The sequence below is a fragment of the Neoarius graeffei genome, chromosome 7 (assembly GCF_027579695.1).
Source record: "Neoarius graeffei isolate fNeoGra1 chromosome 7, fNeoGra1.pri, whole genome shotgun sequence".
In the NCBI taxonomy this organism is placed as follows: Eukaryota; Metazoa; Chordata; class Actinopteri; order Siluriformes; family Ariidae; genus Neoarius; species Neoarius graeffei.
In genome coordinates, this window is record NC_083575.1 from 72,285,402 (window position 1) to 72,304,286 (window position 18,885).

Sequence of the window (18,885 nt, forward strand, 5' to 3'; positions counted from 1 at the left end):
AAAAAGGCCCGCGGAATCCTGGGGGACTGGAAAAAGAAGGAAGTATGACCACGATTATTTAAAGTTTGGATTTTCATGGACTGGATCTGAAGACGCTCCACTGCCACAGTGTGTTGTCTGCCAAGAGATGCTAGCTAACGATGCTATGGGATGTTTAAAATGTGTAAAACAAGATGTTTTAAAAAGCACAGATGTTTAAAATGTGAAAAAGAAAAAAATAATGTGTACAACAACCATTTTTTTTAAAATACGAATGGAACATTAAGTATAGCAACAACAAAAATTGTAAGGTGGGGCGCTGTTGTTTATTTGCTCTCCGAGGGGGGGCTGACTCTCCCACACTTTGAAAACTCCTGCTCTACCGAACCTATACAGGCCGTCGGCCGACTATAATCCTAATAAGCACAAAAAAAAAAAAAAGAAGAAGAAGAGTCATGTTCGTGTCATCAGCCCTTTAAGCACAGCTGCATCCGGGTCTTGTGATTAAATTAGGGTACTGTACCTTTAAGACCGGACATGGCAGAAAGGGAAGTGAGAAAGCGCTACTTTCTCGTTTCCCCTTTTTCTAATTTAATTCTGTTCTGAGTTGCAGATAGAGAAGGGGATGTTCCCAACTAAGACCAGGACTGTTATTTGAAAAGAAACAGATTTGCTACAGGAGCTTTTCTTTTGTCTCTCTGGTTGCTTAAACTCTCACAGGAGTCACAGCACTGCAGTCCAGGTGAGAGGTTTTGCAAATATTTCCTGAGTATGAGTGCAGGTGATTTCCCTGACTGTAAATAATCATCCACGTTTTAATATTCCAGCAGAAACCTGTGGGAGGTATTTGGGCCATGTGCTTCAATTGCGTGGATTTTATTATTAATCAACTGTTAATAAAGCTGTTATAGTTATTATTTATTTAGTAATTTCATAATCAAAGGTTTCTAAACTAATCAACAACCATAATCTTGAACCCAACTGCAGTTTTAATAAAACTAGGAAAAGTGTGTTTAACCCATAAAGACCCAGACCCATAACCCCTTTAAGGAAAATTATGGGGGACATAACACAGACTAAATAGACCCTGTAGAACACAATTCTAGCGTTTTTTTCTCAGTGGCACCCTTCCTTCATGTAGATCTGAAATGTGACCTATATGTCACATTGGGTCTTTAAGATAAATTTATTTTACTAATGTGAATGAATGCAACTGATAGCTGAAACCAAATAAGCTGCCTTTTTATTTGCATCAACATAACATTATAATTGTACATCTTCACTTCAGTAATAAACAAAAATGTAGACTTATATGCCTTGCATATATTTGCATTTTTCTTGTATAATTGCACAAAAATGTAAACTGAACACAAACGGTACCTCATGTTAGAGGTCTTTGAAAAAACTGAGTGTAACTCTGGAATACTAACGAACAGAATCCAGTTTTCAAATCCAAAACACAGTTGCTTAACAAAAAGTGCAAAGCGCTTGTTATCAGTGTTTATTGTCCTTATTGCTCTTTTCTGTATTGTACATATCGGCTGCAGAGTGGTTTTGTAGGTGTTTCCCCAAACTTCGACACAGTAAGTCAGATATGGCAAAAATAACGAGTAATAGAGTACGCAAAGATTTGCAATCAAGAATATGTTTTGTTTTCCACAGAATTGCCGAGCACTTTGCCAGTTTTGCTCGTATGTATCCTATATGAGGTTTCCAGCAGACTTTATGATCCAAAATCATACCAAGAAATTTAATTTCCTGTACCATTTCTATCTTAGTATTGTCTATTATCAAATCTACATTACAATCTATTTTGTGTCTCCCAAACAACATTATCTTTGTTTTGCTTAGATTTAATGATAATTTATTTTTGTCAAACCATAGTTTTAGTTTATTTATTTCAGTTGTGATTGTCTCCAAAGTTTGCTGCAAATTCTCACTGGAACAAAAAATATTGGTGTCGTCTGCAAACAAAAATTTCAGTAGTTGTGAAACTCTACATATGTCATTGATATATAATATGAATAATTTCGGACCTAGTATTGACCCCTGTGGTACCCCGCATGTAATGTTCATGAAATCAGATTTATGGTCACCTATCTGCACAAACTGTTGCCTGTTTCTTAAATAGCTCGACAACCAGCTCCACCCAACTCCCCTAACACCACACTTTTCTAGTTTACTTAATAATATACTGTGATCAATGGTATCGAATGCTTTTTTTAGGTCCACAAATACATGCCAAAACACATGACAAAACATTTCAATGAGGCTGAAAGTAGAAAAATATTTAGTATGTCATTGTTATTGCTATATTATTATTGTTATTGATGGTTATTAATTAATTGATATTGATCTATTACTATTATATTGTTAATTGTATGTGCTGATGGTTGAAAAGTATTCCTCATGCATTTTATTGGTATTTGTGTTAGCATTACGTGCTAATTCTTCTTGAGTAAAACATGATGATTGTAGTATTTTTGTTTCAATATGTTGTCAAGTTAAGACAAAATAGTTTCTTACTTTAACATCATCATATTAACTGAAAATACTATGATATTTGCCTAAATGTGACATATGTCATCATTTTTTTCACAGCGGTTTTGAGGATGAAGTCCCTATGTTACATATATGTCACAACGATATTTTTATTACCTGTTCTATATGAAAACACACAGTAAACATAATTCTGACACCAAATATTTACAACAGCATGTCTTATATTTTCATTACAGTTGTTAAATGACTCTAAACTTGCCTTAAAAATGAAAAAAAAAAAAAAACTTTTTAGCATGAGCTGCTCTGACCAGCATGTCTCCCCCTACTGTCAGCCATTATTGGAATGTTTTTTTCACCAAATAAAAGTCACATGACTGGACACATGACCACCCAGGACCTTATACAGGTGTCATACTGGGACTTAATGAAAAAAAAAATTACAGATAGCAGTTTACATGGAAAATTCTAGACCATCAAATGTCATGTTACACCCATGTAACACTGGGTCCTTATGGGTTAAACTAGTTAATGGACTGAATCAATACCTGAGTCACAGTTTAACTGGTCAGGTTTCTGTGGCTCTAAAGCAGTGCTTCTCAATTATTTTCTGTTACGCCCCCCCCCCAGGAAGAAGAAAACATTTTGCGCCCCTCCACTCTCCGCCGCGACTATAAATAGTATAATTTGTCTATTAAATTGTTATAAGACTTATAACAATGGTGTTAGGTGTACTTATAATATAAGTACTTATAAGTACACCTCTGCATAACATTGTATCCTTATTAACATTAAAGAAAAAGAAAAAATATAGATAAACTTACAACAAAGAATAACTTTAACTTTGTAACAGAAAAGAAGTGTTAGGGTCGGCACCGACCCGTTATTAGGTTTAGCATGCATAAAAGTACTACATAAATTTGTTTATTGCATCAAGACTTTTTGACTTTGTCAGGAACTTCTATTTAAACAAAATAAAATCCAAAAAAATAATTTTACTAAATTATAAAATGCTGTGGTGAAAATTGTGACCTTTGTGTTGTTAGGGTCAATTTCGACCCAGTTAAAATATAAGATTATAAAACAACAATAAATGCCAAAACTGAAATCATAAACACACAATCAGCCAACAGCCTACAGCCAGCTCTTCCTTCAACCACTTGAGCTTCAGTCAGGGGCTTTTCTCTTTGCCTGTTTGACAGAACAAACAAAGACAGACATGTCCAGGCATGTAAGGCCAATTGAGTTTAGAGTTGGTGACTTGCAGAGTACACATCTCCAATTTACAGCATGCAACAATGAGAAGAGGACTGAATGTAAGCCAAGCTCTGGATCATATCTTTGCTGATAATGAGGCAGAGGACACAGCAGTATAGCGATGGAGATGAGCAGGTCTCTGAGGAGGAAGATGATGTGGCGTTTCAACCGGAAGACACAGACACATCTGATCAGTCTGATGAGGAGGTCACCAGTGCTGAAACTGCTCCTGCTAAAACATTCAGATCCAAAAGTGGCAACATCTGTTGGAGTTCAGTACCTCCTGACGTACATGGCAGGACAGCTGCTGCAAATGTCATCAAAATGACCCCTGGGATCACAAGGTTTGCTGTGACGAGAGTAAGTGACATCAAGTCATGTTTTGATCTGTTTATGCCATTGTCACTAAAAAAAGTCATAATTGCTATGACAAACCTTGAAGGAAAAAAGTTCATGGCAACATGTGGAATGACATTGATGAGGAATGCCTGGATGCCTACATTGGTGTTCTTCTCCTTGCTGGAGTGTACAGATCCAGCAATGAGGCCACTGATAGTGTCTGGGATGCATTGGAGCAATTCCAGCGTTATGGACGTGACACTTGAACTCAAAATGGCAACAAATGACCCAGTGCATGTTTTATTGTCTTCCAGTATTTAAACAGGTGTTGCATATTTTAAAGCTGTACCATACTGGAGAAGTGATAAAACAAGAACAATTCCCATAGTACATCTAGGGCATGCCAGAAAATGCCAATAAAAGATGTGTTATGGATGTGACAGAAAAAGTATCACTTTTCTTGGGTGACTGTACGTTTTTATCAAACTCTGTGAAATCGTAAACCTAATGTCGAAATGGAGATATCCATTTGATAGAGGGGTCCAAGGTGAATATTAAAAAATCTTTGTTTAAAATATTTTGTATTTCATGCAGAGTTTCGGAAGGAAAAGTCAGCGTTATGGATGTGACGAAATTCCGTTATGGATGTGACGCGTCTGAAATAGACATGGCATATGTTTAGAAAATCAGCAATTTAACCACCATAACCCTTTGAAAAACTCTCTAAATATCAGCTAAAACTATCAAAGTTCTTAAATAATATTTAGGATGGCTATTGTTTTGCGGATTTTAGCATACATTTCTGTGGCTTATGGCAATAATATAGAATTGTACATGATCAAAGTTGATTTTAGCTTGGGTTTTACATTATAAGAAAGAAAGACTGACATATTAAGGCGAAGGGAACAATTCTTGTGACAAATTGGTTCAACTTATTCACATCTGTAAAATACAGGCCTAGGCGATATCTCCCGGAGTGGTTTTGATGTATTACATATTGCTTTATTTTTGCATGGTGAGGTTGACATTTACATGGAATTGCCCATTGACAGGCAGGAATATTTTCCGGGCAACAATGTCACTTCAGATCTTTCGAATGATATCAAGAGTCCTCAGATTTGACAACAGAGACACCAGAGCAAAATCTAACAAGCTTGCTCCCATCAGGGATGTCTGGGAGAGATGGGTGCAACTCCTTCCACTGATGTTCAACCCAGGGCCAGAGGTGACAATAGATGAACATTTTCTCCCTTTCCGTGGAAAATGCCCGTTCCGGCAATACATGCCCAGTAAGCCAGGCAAATATGGCATAAAAATCTGGGTATGCCTGGATGCCTACATTGGTGTTCTTCTCCTTGCTGGAGTGTACAGATCCAGCAATGAGGCCACTGATAGTCAATAGAAAAAAAAAAGGCTTGTTTTTTGCCCTTTTCTGGAAGTAAATATATATATGGGTTGAAATTGACCCGAAACACCATAGATGTTACTATAGTTGATCTCATCATCTCTAGCCGCTTTATCCTGTTCTACAGGGTCGCAGGCAAGCTGGAGCCTATCCCAGCTGACTACGGGCGAAAGGCGGGGTACACCCTGGACAAGTTGCCAGGTCATCACAGGGCTGACACAGACAACCATTCACACTCACATTCACACCTACGGTCAATTTAGAGTCACCAGTTAACCTAACCTGCATGTCTTTGGACTGTGGGGGAAACCAGAGCACCTGGAGGAAACCCACGCGGACAACATGCAAACTCCGCACAGAAAGGCCCTCGCCGGCCACGGGGCTCGAACCCGGACCTTCTTGCTGTGAGGCGACAGCGCTAACCACTACACCACCGTGCCACCCTATAGTTGATAATATTAAAATATTTTTTTGAACATTTAAGAGATGTGATCTAATACCCCTCAGTAATAGTCAGGTAACAGAACAACCTTATTTGTTTACATTATTCTCTTGAGGTTCATTCGACCACTTTTTTTATATTGAAAACAAGGGGTATGCTGTTAAAAGAAAGGCCCAGGGGGCCACAACAAAAATATTAAAACCAGTCTCTTCATGGATAAGGAAGCCTAACAAGGTAACCAAGAGGTAAGAAACAAACTGGATGATAATTGTTTTTAGGGTATTTTATGGCTGATTTAAGACACGGGTCAAAACCGACCCGTTAACATAAGAGATAGTAACAGAAAGCTAACACCAGTGTCAGGGTTTTGGTTGAGATGGGGATGGAACATCTTAAACCTCAAGGCCACCCTCGGAATGAGACAGAGATTCAGGACAGAGATGCAGAGAATTAGCGTTTTCAAAAGGGAAGTCTTTACTGAGCGCACCAGATCAAAAATCAAAATAAAACTTTAGCATGTATACTCCGGATCCAAAAGGTCAGTCATAAAAATGCACAAAAAAATGAGAAAACCCAAAAATGGCAAAAACAGTACTTGGCACAAAAGTTCAAGGTTCAAAAATCACTTATAGCAGTTCAAGGAAACTAAAGATCAAGTCCCAGGTTACAAAATCCAACGGAAAAATCACAGGCTCCTAAGTGTCCAAAAAATAAGTCAGAGTTCAAAATAAATATCCACTCGAGAAATTCAAAAGCAAAACATCCTCTTCTTAGAAAACAGGCAGTGGTCAAAAGGCAGTTCAGAACAGTGGAGCAAAACAGCTATAGTGAAAAACCCAGGACAAGTACTGACATGGTGGCTCACAGGAGAACTCAGCAAAGTGGAAAGAAAACAAACTCGTATATAGGCCAACCAATCAACTACTTGCCATCAATGACTCGCTTAGCCAATAGCATGAAGACAAGTGTAACCCAAGAAAAACAAAAGAAAATATAATGCTGAATAGTGGCATCTAGTGGCCAAGTAGATGAACAGCAGGCTGAAAAGTCCACAGAACCTGACAGAACCTCCCCCCTAAGATTGTCTCCTGACGATCCCAGGCCGATCAGGATGTAAGCAATGGAAGTCTCTGATCAAGGAGCGGTCAAGTATGTCTCTGGATGGCACCCATGAGCGCTCCTCCGGCCCATACCCCTCCCAGTCCACCAGATACTGAAGAGACCCACGGACACGGCGGGAATCCAGGAGCCGGTTGACCGTGTACGTGGCCTGGCCATCGATGAGCCGAGGAGCCGGAGACAGCAGTGAGGTGACCACTGGGCGGAGACGGGAGACATGGAAGGTCGGATGGACCCTCATGGAGCGGGGCAGCTGTAGAGTGTAGGCCACAGGGTTGACCCAGCGGAGCACCTTGAAGGGACCAACGAACCGCGGCGCCAGCTTCCAGTTCTCCACCCTCAGAGGAAGATCCTGAGCCGAGAGCCAGACCCTCTGGCCAGGTCGGAAGGTGACCACCCTCCGACGGCGATTGGACTGCTGCTGGTACTGTCGGGAGGCTCTCAGCAAGGCACGTCTGACTCTACCCCACGTACGCCGACACCGCCGCACAAACTGCTGGGCAGACGGGACCCCTGCATCCACCTCCTGTTCAGGGAACAAAGGCGGTTGGTAGCCAAACTGACACTCAAAGGGCGACATACCTATAGCTGAGCACTTCAGCGTGTTGTGAGCGTATTCAGCCCATGGGAGTTGGGAGCACCAGGAGGTGGGATTGGTCGAGACCATGCATCTCAAGGTGGCTTCAAGGTCTTGATTCAGTCTCTCTGTCTGCCCATTAGACTGGGGATGGAAGCCCGACGAGAGGCTCGCAGTCGCCCCGATTAGCTTGCAGAAGGCTCGCCAGAAGCAGGAGGTAAACTGGGGTCCACAGTCTGAAACGACATCTTGGGGAAGACCAAAGACTCGGAACACATGGTCGCATATTAGTCTGGCAGTTTCAGAGGCAGAGGGCAATTTGGGCAAAGGCAAGAAGCGACAGGCTTTAGAGAATCTATCAATAATAACAACAAGAATGGTGGTGTTACCTTCAGAGGTAGGCAGACCAGTGATAAAGTCAAGAGAGATGTGCGACCATGGTCTGCGAGGAATGGGCAAGGGGTGGAGCAGGCCCTGGGCCCTCTGGCGTGGATCCTTTCCCTGGATGCAGTTGGGATAGCTGGCCACGAAGATCTGCACATCCTCCTTCATATCTGGCCACCAGAAGCGTCGCTGAAGGAACTCCAGTATTCGAGATGACCCAGGATGGACTGCCAGTTGGGAGGAGTGACCCCACTGGAAAACCTGACCACGTACAGACCTGGGAACAAACAAGAGACCTGCAGGAACATTATCAGGGCCAGGGTCATTGCACAGTGCTTGCTGAACTATAGATGTGATGCCCCAGCGGACTGGTGCAATGAGCCGAGAACTTGGGATGATTGTCTCAGGGGGGCTCTCTAGACTGCCTGGCTGGAATTGGCATGAAAGTGCATCAGGTTTGAGGTTCTTAGAGCCTGGTCTGTAGGAGAGCGTGAAGTCGAATCTGTTGAAGAGAGACCATCTTGCCTGGCGAGGGTTCAGCTGCTTAGCCTGCTGGATATACTGCAGATTCTTATGGTCAATCCACACTAGGAAGGGATGATGAGCCCCCTCTAGCCACTGTCTCCACTCTTCCAATGCCAGCTTAACTGCCAGGAGTTCCCGGTTGCCAATGTCATAGTTCTCCTCTGACTGAGACAATTTGTGAGAGAAAAAGGCACAAGGGTGGACCTTGCCATCAGAGGATCTCTGGGATAAGACTGCTCCAACCCCTACATTCGAGGCATCCACCTCCACAATGAATGGTCGAGTGGGGTCAGGATGACGGAGGATGGGAACGGAGGTGAAGCGCTGTTTGAGAGCCCTGAATGCCTGGCCAGCTTCCGGAGTCCATGAGAAGGGGGAGTGGCATTTTCGAGTGAGCGCAGAGATGGGGGCAGCAATGGAGCTGAAGTTACGGATGAACCTCCGGTAGAAATTTGCAAAGCCCAAGAATCTCTGCGTCTCCTTGATTGTGTTGGGAACCGGCCAATCCTGTACTGCTTTCACCTTCTTAGGGTCCATGAGAATCCTCCCCTCAGAGATGACATAGCCGAGAAAGGACACCTTGGGAACATGAAATTCACATTTTTCAGTTTTAACAAAAAGGTTGTTCTTGAGGAGGCGATTGAGAACCTGTCGGACCTGCTGGATGTGCTCGGAGGGGGTCTTAGAAAAAAATCAAAATATCATCTAAATAAACAAATCTGTTCAGCATGCCACGAAGGACATCGTTAATAAGGGCCTGGAACACAGCAGGGGTGTTTGTGAGCCCAAATGGCATGACCTGGTATTCATAGTGGCCAGTTGGGGTGTTAAATGCAGTCTTCCACTCATCTCCTTCACGAATTCGGACCAGATGGTAGGCGTTGCGAAGGTCCAATTTGGCGAAGATGGTGGCATTTTGCAGGAGTTCGAAAACTGATGACATTAGTGGCAGGGGGTAGCGGTTATGGATAGTAATCTTGTTGAGTCCTCTGTAATCGATGCAAGGCCTCAGGCCTCCATCCTTCTTGCCCACAAAGAAGAAGCCAGCTCCGGCTGGAGAAGAGGAGGGTCGAATGAAGCCTGAGGACAGTGACTCCTTGATATACTGTTCCATGGCTAGGCGTTCTGGCGCAGAGAGTGAGAAGATACGACCCCTAGGTGGACAGGTGCCGGGCAGCAGGTCAATGGCACAATCATAGGGTCTGTGAGGTGGTAGGGCCGCTGCTTTTCCTTTGCAGAACACTTCTCTCAAGTCATGATACTCGGGAGGCACTTGGGACAACTCGGGAGGGGCTTGGGACAACTCGGGAGGCTTGAGAAACTCGGGACAGGTACTTGAGACAAGACAGCTGGCATGGCAGGTAGGGCCCCACTGGAGGATCATGCGTGAGCCCCAGTCTAGATGAGGGTTGTGGCGAGTCAGCCAGGGGAATCCAAGGATTATGGGAAATTCTGGGGACTGGATTACATGGAATGACAGTTCCTCCTGGTGACTGTCGATCCGTACATGAACGGTAGAGGTCACTAGATCTACAAGACCCCCACCCAAAGGTCATCCATCTAAGGCAGTCACTGACAGAGGGGGGTCAAGGCCAGATGTGGGAATCCCCAGACGTTGTGCTAGAGAGAGGTCCATGAAATTGCCGGCAGCACCAGAGTCAATGAAGGCCTGGAGAGAGTGCCGCTGGTGATCCCAGGAGAGAGTTACAGGAACGAAGAAGCCAGTGAACGGGAGATCAGGAGACGATGTCACCCCCGTCACAGATCTCCTGGGGCTGGACGGGGTTTGGCCTTTTCCCAGGAGTTCTGGGCAGGTGCTGCGAAAATGTCCAGGCTTTCTGCAGTAAATGCAGCAACGCTCCCTCATTCGCCCATCACGTTCTGCCTGAGACAGTCGAGTTCCCCCCAGCTGCCTGGGCTCCGGTCTTCCGTCAGAGGAGTCGACTGCTGGGCTGCTACGGACTGGAACTGCTTGGTAAACGGAGCTTTTCGGGGCTTTGTTTCGTTCCTGCAGCCGATTGTCCAGCCGGATGACTCGAGAGATCAACGACTCAAGGTCTTCAGCCTCCTCCCACGAAGATTGCCCATCCTTGATGTGGTCAGCCAATCCACTGTAGAGGGTAGCGAGCAAGGCCTGCTCCCCCCAGCCGCTCTCCACTGCTAGGGTGCGGAACTGAATGGCATAGTCCGCTGCCGACTGACGGCCCTGGCGAAGTTGGAGAAGTTTGTTGGCTGCGATGCGACCGCTGACTTCTGAGGAGAAGACCTTCAACATCTCCTTGGAGAAGGACAGGAAGGAAGCGCAAACAGGGCTGTTGCTTTCATAGAAGGCTGTGGCCCAGGCCAGGGCTCTTCCAGTCAAGAGTGTGATGACGTAGGCCACTCGGGAATGCTTGGTAGGGTAGGCAGCAGGCTGGAGGTCGAAGGACAGACGGCACTGGGTTAGAAAGCCCCTGCAACCTTTAGGGTCTCCACTGTACCTCTCTGGGGCAGGCAGGCAGGGCTCACAGCTGTGCACAGGAAGAGTGCTCGTTGGAAGACATGGCTGTAGGGGCTGGAGGAGCTGAAGAGGCTGAAGGGGCAGGTTGTGTAGGTTGACGAAGTTGGAGGACCTGGTGGATCTTGGTCAGCACACCAGCTTGTCTTCCCATTTCCACCCCCCGCTGGGCTAAGACCTCTTCATGACGGCGCATGGTTTGCTCTCGGCTGGTGACGGCTGCTACCAGGTGCTGGAGGGTGAGTGCCGGGTCGTATGCGGGGGCAGTTGCAGGTAAGGGGTCAGGCACTGGCACAGAATCGGACTCAGGAAGTGGTATATCCTCTGCTCCGTCCATTGTTGGCTGAGTTCTTCTGTCAGGGTTTTGGTTGAGATGGGGATGGAACATCTTAAACCTCAAGGCCACCCTTGGAATGAGACAGAGATTCAGGACAGAGATGCAGAGAATTAGCGTTTTCAAAAGGGAAGTCTTTACTGAGAGCACCAGATCAAAAATCAAAATAAAGCTTTAGCATGTATACTCCGGATCCAAAAGGTCAATCATAAAAATGCACAAAAAATGAGAAAACCCAAAAATGGCAAAACAGTACTTGGCACAAAAGTTCAAGGTTCAAAAATCACTTATAATCAGCAGTTCAAGGAAACTAAAGATCAAGTCCCAGGTTACAAAATCCAACGGAAAAATCACAGGCTCCTAAGTGTCCAAAAAATAAGTCAGAGTTCAAAATAAATATCCACTCAAGAAAGTCAAAAGCAAAACATCCTCTTCTTAGAAAACAGAGGCAGTGGTCAAAAGGCAGTTCAGAACAGTGGAGCAAAACAGCTATAGTGAAAAACCCAGGACAAGTACTGACATGGTGGCTCACAGGAGAACTCAGCAAAGTGGAAAGAAAACAAACTCATATATATAGGCCAACCAATCAACTACTTGCCATCAATGATTCGCTTAGCCAATAGCATGAAGACAAGTGTAAACCAAGAAAAATAAAAGAAAATATAATGCTGAATAGTGGCATCTAGTGGCCAAGTAGATGAACAGCAGGCTGAAAAGTCCACAGAACCTGACAACCAGAGCAAGGTTAAAGTCCATCAAAGTGCTTGCAATTTGCAAAATTAAAAAAAAAAAACTTATTTAAACTATAAACATTTTTTAACCGACTAATTCAGTCCTTTTCAAATAGTGGGGCGCGCCCCATTTGATACTGAAAAATAAAATTAAATAAAATCAATAAATAATAATAAATTCAAATTGATCAGCAACATATAAAGGAGCACAATATATAAAACACTTTAACCTACAAAACTAAAATTAATAAAACTATTTGTGCTTTTATATATATATATATATATATATATATATATATATATATATATATATAAGGGCTGTAACGATACACCCAACTCACGATTTGATTCGTATCGCGATTTTTGACCCATGATTCAATACACCCACGATTTTTTTAAAATGTATTTTTAAAGTAGTAAATTTGACTTAACATTTACTTACTTACATTAACTATTTAATAACAAATAATTCAGACCACTGCAGAGAATGAGTAATATGTATGCAAAAATGAACAAATGTATATCCAAAGACTGTTTTATTTCTCAAAATAATACTGTTGAGCCGGAAGCTCAGTTTTTTTCGGTTCTGAAAAAGTCATTTTTCCAAATTGTGTAAATCCGTTAAGATTTTTTTTTTTTTGGGGGGGGGGGGTATAGGGGTGGCTCTCTCACTGTCTCACTCTCATAGAGCCAATGATTTTCTGTGATCGCGGAAAACAGATGGAAATTACGGAATTTTTATAGTGAAACATTGCTCGCGTGTCAAAATGTAAGTACCGCAGAAGGCTTCCACCCAAGCAGACATGCCTTCAGTGTTGCCAGGTATTGCTAACGTTTTCCACCCCAAAATATGTTCAGAACCAGCCAAAAAGCACCTAAACCCGCCCAATCTGGCAACACTGCATGCCTTTCCAGTCAAGTGATTGTGATTGGCTTGTGGCACACCTAGCCAGCCAATGAGCTGCTTGTTTACAGATTCGCTCCCCGCGTCGCAACCAGAATGGCGACTGCCTAAAAGAAATGAATGCTCTGCCAGTGGCGAGTGTGGACGTTGCGTGACTCGCAGAAGATTGTCGCAGGTCGGCGAAAAAACGACTTACTAATAGATATAAAAAATAAAAGTAATTTAAGTAAGTTTAAAATGTAATTTAAATAAAAAGTAAAGTATTCATAAATTGAAGTTTGGAAGCACCTCTGTTTTTGGGCTGAGGAGAAGTTGGGCTGAGGAGAAGTTTGAAAGGGTGTACCGCGATTCTGCCTTCTTGTATCGCGACACAGATCGTGGCTCTGCGTATCGCGATTTCGATTTCGATACGCATATTGTTACAGCCCTAATATATATATAATTTTATTTTATCAAAATGAGGAAGTCAGGATTAATGGCTACAATGAGCATGTTTTGCAGTGCACAGCTTTTCGAAGTGGGGTTTGAAGCATGATACTCAGCTCCTGCTCAATGTTTAGCTGGGACCTGGACTTGGTCTTCAGTGCAGCAACAGCAGAGAAGCCAGTCTCACAAAGATAAGATGTTGCAAAGAGAAGAAGAATCATATTCTTCTTCGTCATATTTCCTCGTCTTAGCTTTCGGGAGACTGTCGTTTGTCTCATTATCTCCGTCTCTCTTTTCATCCCTGTTACATATTTTTCCATGGTGTCTCTTGACGGCTTGTTCCTGACAATGAGAGCGCCTCTGCCACCTACTGTAGTGGATGTGCAATTACACTTTATTCTAGTACGGCAAAAGCATGTTCCCCGGGGTCACACGCGCCCCCCGGCATCGTACCACGCCCCCTGCCCCACTGAGAAGGACTGCTCTAAAGTAACGCAGTAAAACATTTTAATGGCTCTAATAAATAGAGTAGTACATATTTACCTAATCATAAAATAAACCAGGGCTGTGGTCATACATCAATCTGTAAATGTTTGGGAGCACCTAATAAAATTTAATGACTCATTTCTAAACAAAATTGTTCAACTCATATATGGGTTGTTTTACAATCAGGGTACGCAAGCTAAAAATCACATTTAACACTTATCTTCAATATTAAAAGGCTTGACTAAATAAACTAGGTTGTTTATTGTAGCCCTGTGATAGCTCTATTTACCATGCAAAAAAAAAAAAAATTGGTGATAACGTTATTTTTGGTGAATGTATGGCAATATATGTCATATTTAGCAAAATTACTCGTGTCATTTAGAAAAAGTGCTTTTTTGACAACAGGTAGCTCCAAAAGGGATGCACTTAAATCATTATACCATAAAACAAATATTTGGTTCCATATCACTGGAAACATAGTTAAGTTTTAATTTTGAATGCCAGTAAGTTTTCAGGCTATTTTGATCAAATTAGTATGTAATTGTGTCAAAAAAAAAAATGTCCTCTCCGAGACAGCTAATTTTTCAATATAAAATAACATATCTAAAATGATTATTTTCATCCTAAAATGTAGTCAAGATATTGGGACATAAATATTAGAGACAACTAACACAAAGCTTACAGCCTTATATTTAAAAGCACTATGGAAGTAGTGGATTCTGAATTGTCAAAAAAAAGTCCTCTCCGAGAATCACTTCATTTGTTTCTCCCAGCCCTGTTTAAAGCTACACTTAATCTTCTTTATCTTATAGCAGATAACACAAAACTACCATACACACATGTCAAAAAATTACCTGAAATCTGTTCTTTAACTTGTCCTTCACTTAAAAACTGGTACAAGAACCAGTTTGAATCAATTTGAATTTTGGACCCCTGTGACACAAACTTTGTACCCTAATTGTAAAACAACCCATATATATATATATATATATATATATATATATATATATATATATATATATATATATATATATATGTTTCAGAAATGGTATTATTTCCAGTGTTGCTCTTTTGCATACGTTATAACTGATAATTAAAGTCTAATAATCATATGCTTGTTGAGAAAACCTAAACATCATTATCCTGTTTAAATTATTATCATCTGATTAAATAAACTGTTTTTAATGTCCTCGTGTTTTTAGGAGACCTAAAAAGATAAAAATGTGTTTTATGGTTTTCTGTGTTTTGGCCGCCAGATGGCAGCAGTGATGACAGAAGACAACGTGTACAGCGAGGCTGAATTGCACGCGGTGCCCCCTGCTGACCATGAGGAGGAAGTACAGCTTCCAGGACCAGAAGGCAACATCCAGGGGCAGGTAGGAGCAAGACATCATTCGTTTTCAGGAACTGTTTTATCCTGGTCAGGTTTGCAATGGATCTGGAGTAGAGATTAACAGTTTTTCAGGGGCATGGGAGTCCTGTGGGATGAATCAACACTGTTTTCTTTATTTTAAAGCATATACGCAAAGCCATGGCCTCACTTTTGTTTATAAATGCCTTGAGACCTCAAGAATGGCACAGGAATAGTTTTAAGCATTAACAATAAATCTAATATAGTAATTTTTACGATTAAAGTGATTTATATAGGTAGCGGTCTGAGTGAATGACCTTGACGTCCGTGACGTCATAACAGGAAGTCTATCGGTCTCATCGCCACTTTCGCTATACTAAAACACAGAGCTGACTGCAACTCCGATCCTCCATTTTGAGCTAATTTATCACCATGTAGAGTAGAGTAAACTTTACTTTATTGTCCCCTAAGGGAAATTTGTCTTGGGCATAGTACTACGTTTCACTGCTTTACAAAACAAGATAAAAACACCATTACAGGAAAACATCATTACAAAAACAGTTCTGTCACATAAAGCAAACATGGACTACATTTGACACTGGCAGTACAAAGATGTTAGGCAATTTAAAGTGAAGAAAAAGTGCTAAGTGCAAGAAAAAGTGCTAGTGCTGAAGTGCCTGTGTGTTCGTTGCACTAGTTTTTAACATTGCTCAACAGCTTAATGGAGGCTGGAACAAATGATAATTTGAGGCTGTTTGTCTTGCACTTTGGCATTCGGAATCTTCTTCCTGATAAGAGAAGTTCATATTCTGAGGACAGTGGATAAGTGGAATCTGAAGAGATTTTTGTTGCTTTTTTCATGACTGACTGGTTGTACAAATTCTCTATGGACTCATATTGTTTCATACCAATTATCTTCATTGCTGCCACGCAGATGTGTTGCTGGCAGGTGCAGCAACATGACAGAAGATGGATTTATGTTGTATTCATGGCCCAAGAATGTTCAAACTGCAAAGATTTGGACGCGTTTTGTGAGAAGTTCACAGGCACATTGGGCAGCGAGGAAGTGGTATCTCCTCTGCTCTGCACATTTTACTGAAGACTTGTACGAGACCTCTGATCTGTTGAGGAGTGTTTGCTGTAAGCCCGTATTGAAAGAGGGTGCAGTACCAACAATTAATGAAAACAATAAAAGGAAAGTATTTTTTTTTTTTTTTAAAGTGAGTTCAGTTGCACCAGTTCTCCCAGAGCGTGAGCCGAGGGTTGTTGGTAAAACCCAGTATGGAACAGGACGGGACATATCGCTGAGGCAGTGACCTCCCCGTGGTTGTTGCTAAAACCGGTGACGTCTCGTTCCGTACCAAGTTTTAGTAATTGCCTGAGCCAAGCAGTAATGGCGGAGTACACAGTATGGAGAGAATGAGTGTAGCAGCCATCTGATTTTCTCCACTGGATATCACTGCCATCTCGCCCTTGCATGGAAGAAGCGAATGAATGGAAAACTGAACGAACAACCGAAAGTCAGATTGTTTCAAAACAATCGGCCACAAGATTGGCCTTCAAGAAGCGAGAACACAGATGGGTAAGCTCCGACTCTCATTTGGATACAAAACAACAAAAACAACACTCATTGTTTACCTGCATTTAGATTAATACATGTAACTTGTCTTGTGTGTGTAAGTTACCGGTATAAGATTATTTAATTTGCTTCAGAATGTGATTGTCTCAGTTCATCTGATTGTTTAATTAGCCTTTTACATTTTTATCAGTGAAAATGCATGCATGTGCATGTATGTTGCATAAGTTATAGATAGATAAAACTTTATTGATCCCTTTGGGAGGGTTCCCTCAGGGAAATTAAAAGGATAGTTCGGGATTTTTGACATGAATCTGTATGGCATCCCCATCAATAGTGTCGTGCAAACACACTGACTTACCCCTGACAGCATCCTGTGAGTCCAGTTCTTGTCCAGTTTTGGTCCAGACGAAAGTAGTCCGGCAAGTTTGTTGGGGTCACGAAAGTAAAACGTTTTTCGTCTCAAAACAGTATGTGTTCAAAAGAGTGATATATTTGCATCACAAAACCGTTGCCAAATAAAAAGTCAGACCTCGAAATCGCTTGGCACTATTTTCTCTCCCTTCTTATCACTGCGCGCTGCCTCCAGGTGACAGCCACGGCTGTTTCATTCATTGTTTTAGTGATGGGAATTTCGGCTCTTTTTCGGGAGCCGGCTCTTTTGGCTCTTCTTACTATAAGGAGCCGGCTCTTTCGGCTCCCAAACGGCTCCTGAGATTTTATTTTTGATTTAATTGCTGCAATTAACTAGTTAATTAATTACATTATTATTTATATTTTATCAATAGGATGTTTTCCATTTTATTTTTTAGTTTTTGTAGCCATTGTAAAGCTTTGTAAAGTATAGCAGTGTAACAATGTTCTAGCTATAGAAATAAAACTTACTTACCAATTAATGAATTATTTTCTCACAAACATAATGCAAAACTGTGTTATATTACCAATATAAAATACACAGAAGACATCAACTGTTTATCCTTTATGGCTTTATTTCACACTCGACCTTGAACAAAATGCCACAAAATAAAATATGAAGTATAAATCAGGCCTACGAAACTATGAAGCAAAGTTGGAAATTATTTTAACAAACACAGAACAATGTGCAACAAAATATGTGGCACCTTGAGCGCATGTAAAAAGAGAAAAAAGTGCCGCACTCTGCTCCACCAGTAATGAGAAGCCGCTGGAACAGCAAATATGCTCCTGTTATAATGACTGCTGTCTCGTTGTATACCGCAGATTAATCTGGCCATGCCAAGGCGGTTGCCGACCGAACCTGTCAATTTATGAGCGACAATTTATATCATGAGCTTTAGGAATTCACGGCAACAAAACAATGATCATGGTTGTCAAATAGACAATCATCCTTCAGCTGAGCTGAACTCTGTCTCTCTCTCTCTCTCTCTCTCTCTCTCTCTCTCTGAGGCACCTAAGGACAAAAAACTAATTCAGCTCCCCAACTCGGCTCCCACCGAAGAGCCGGCTCCCGTCGTTCACTTCAAAGAGCCGGCTCTTTGAACCGGATCATTCGCGACCGACACATCACTACACATCATTGTTTACTGCTAGCAAAGTTAGCGACAACATGTCTGACTACGACGGTGAAATGTGTGCGGAGATTCAGCCACATCTTTGTTGCTACAGCCTGGATAGTCGCAAGTGCGCACCATTTTCACAAATATATTATTGTATAGGTTATAGAAGGTGATAAATTTGTTGCTGTTCTTGCTCTCAAATTAGCTTGTTAGCGCCGCTGATCTGAACTCCTAATCACTGCCAAACAATGGGAAAGGTGTTGATTCCTGCGCAGATGTCAACATGACAGCGCGCAGTGATACCGAGGGAGAGAAAATAGTGCCAAGCGATTTCGAGGTCTGACTTTTTATTTGGCAATGGTTTTGTGATGCAAATATATCACTCTTTTGAACACATACTGTTTTGAGACGAAAAACGTTTTACTTTCATGACCCCAACAAACTTGCCGGACTACTTTCATCTGGACCAAAACTGGACAAGAACTGGACTCACAGGATGCTGTCAGGGGTAAGTCAGTG

At 42.0% G+C, this 18,885-nt stretch overlaps 1 protein-coding gene across 1 annotated transcript in view; it reads left to right on the forward strand.

Moving 5' to 3' along the window:
* The first annotated feature begins 488 nt into the window (after positions 1–488).
* The window catches only part of unc93b1 (unc-93 homolog B1, TLR signaling regulator), a 58,072-nt gene continuing 39,675 nt past the window's right edge, over positions 489–18,885 (forward strand). The window contains exons 1-2 of the mRNA XM_060926366.1: positions 489–721; positions 15,161–15,280. Coding sequence (XP_060782349.1) covers positions 15,161–15,280 — 120 coding nt within the window. The 5' untranslated portion in view covers positions 489–721. The remainder of the gene's footprint in view (positions 722–15,160; positions 15,281–18,885) is intronic.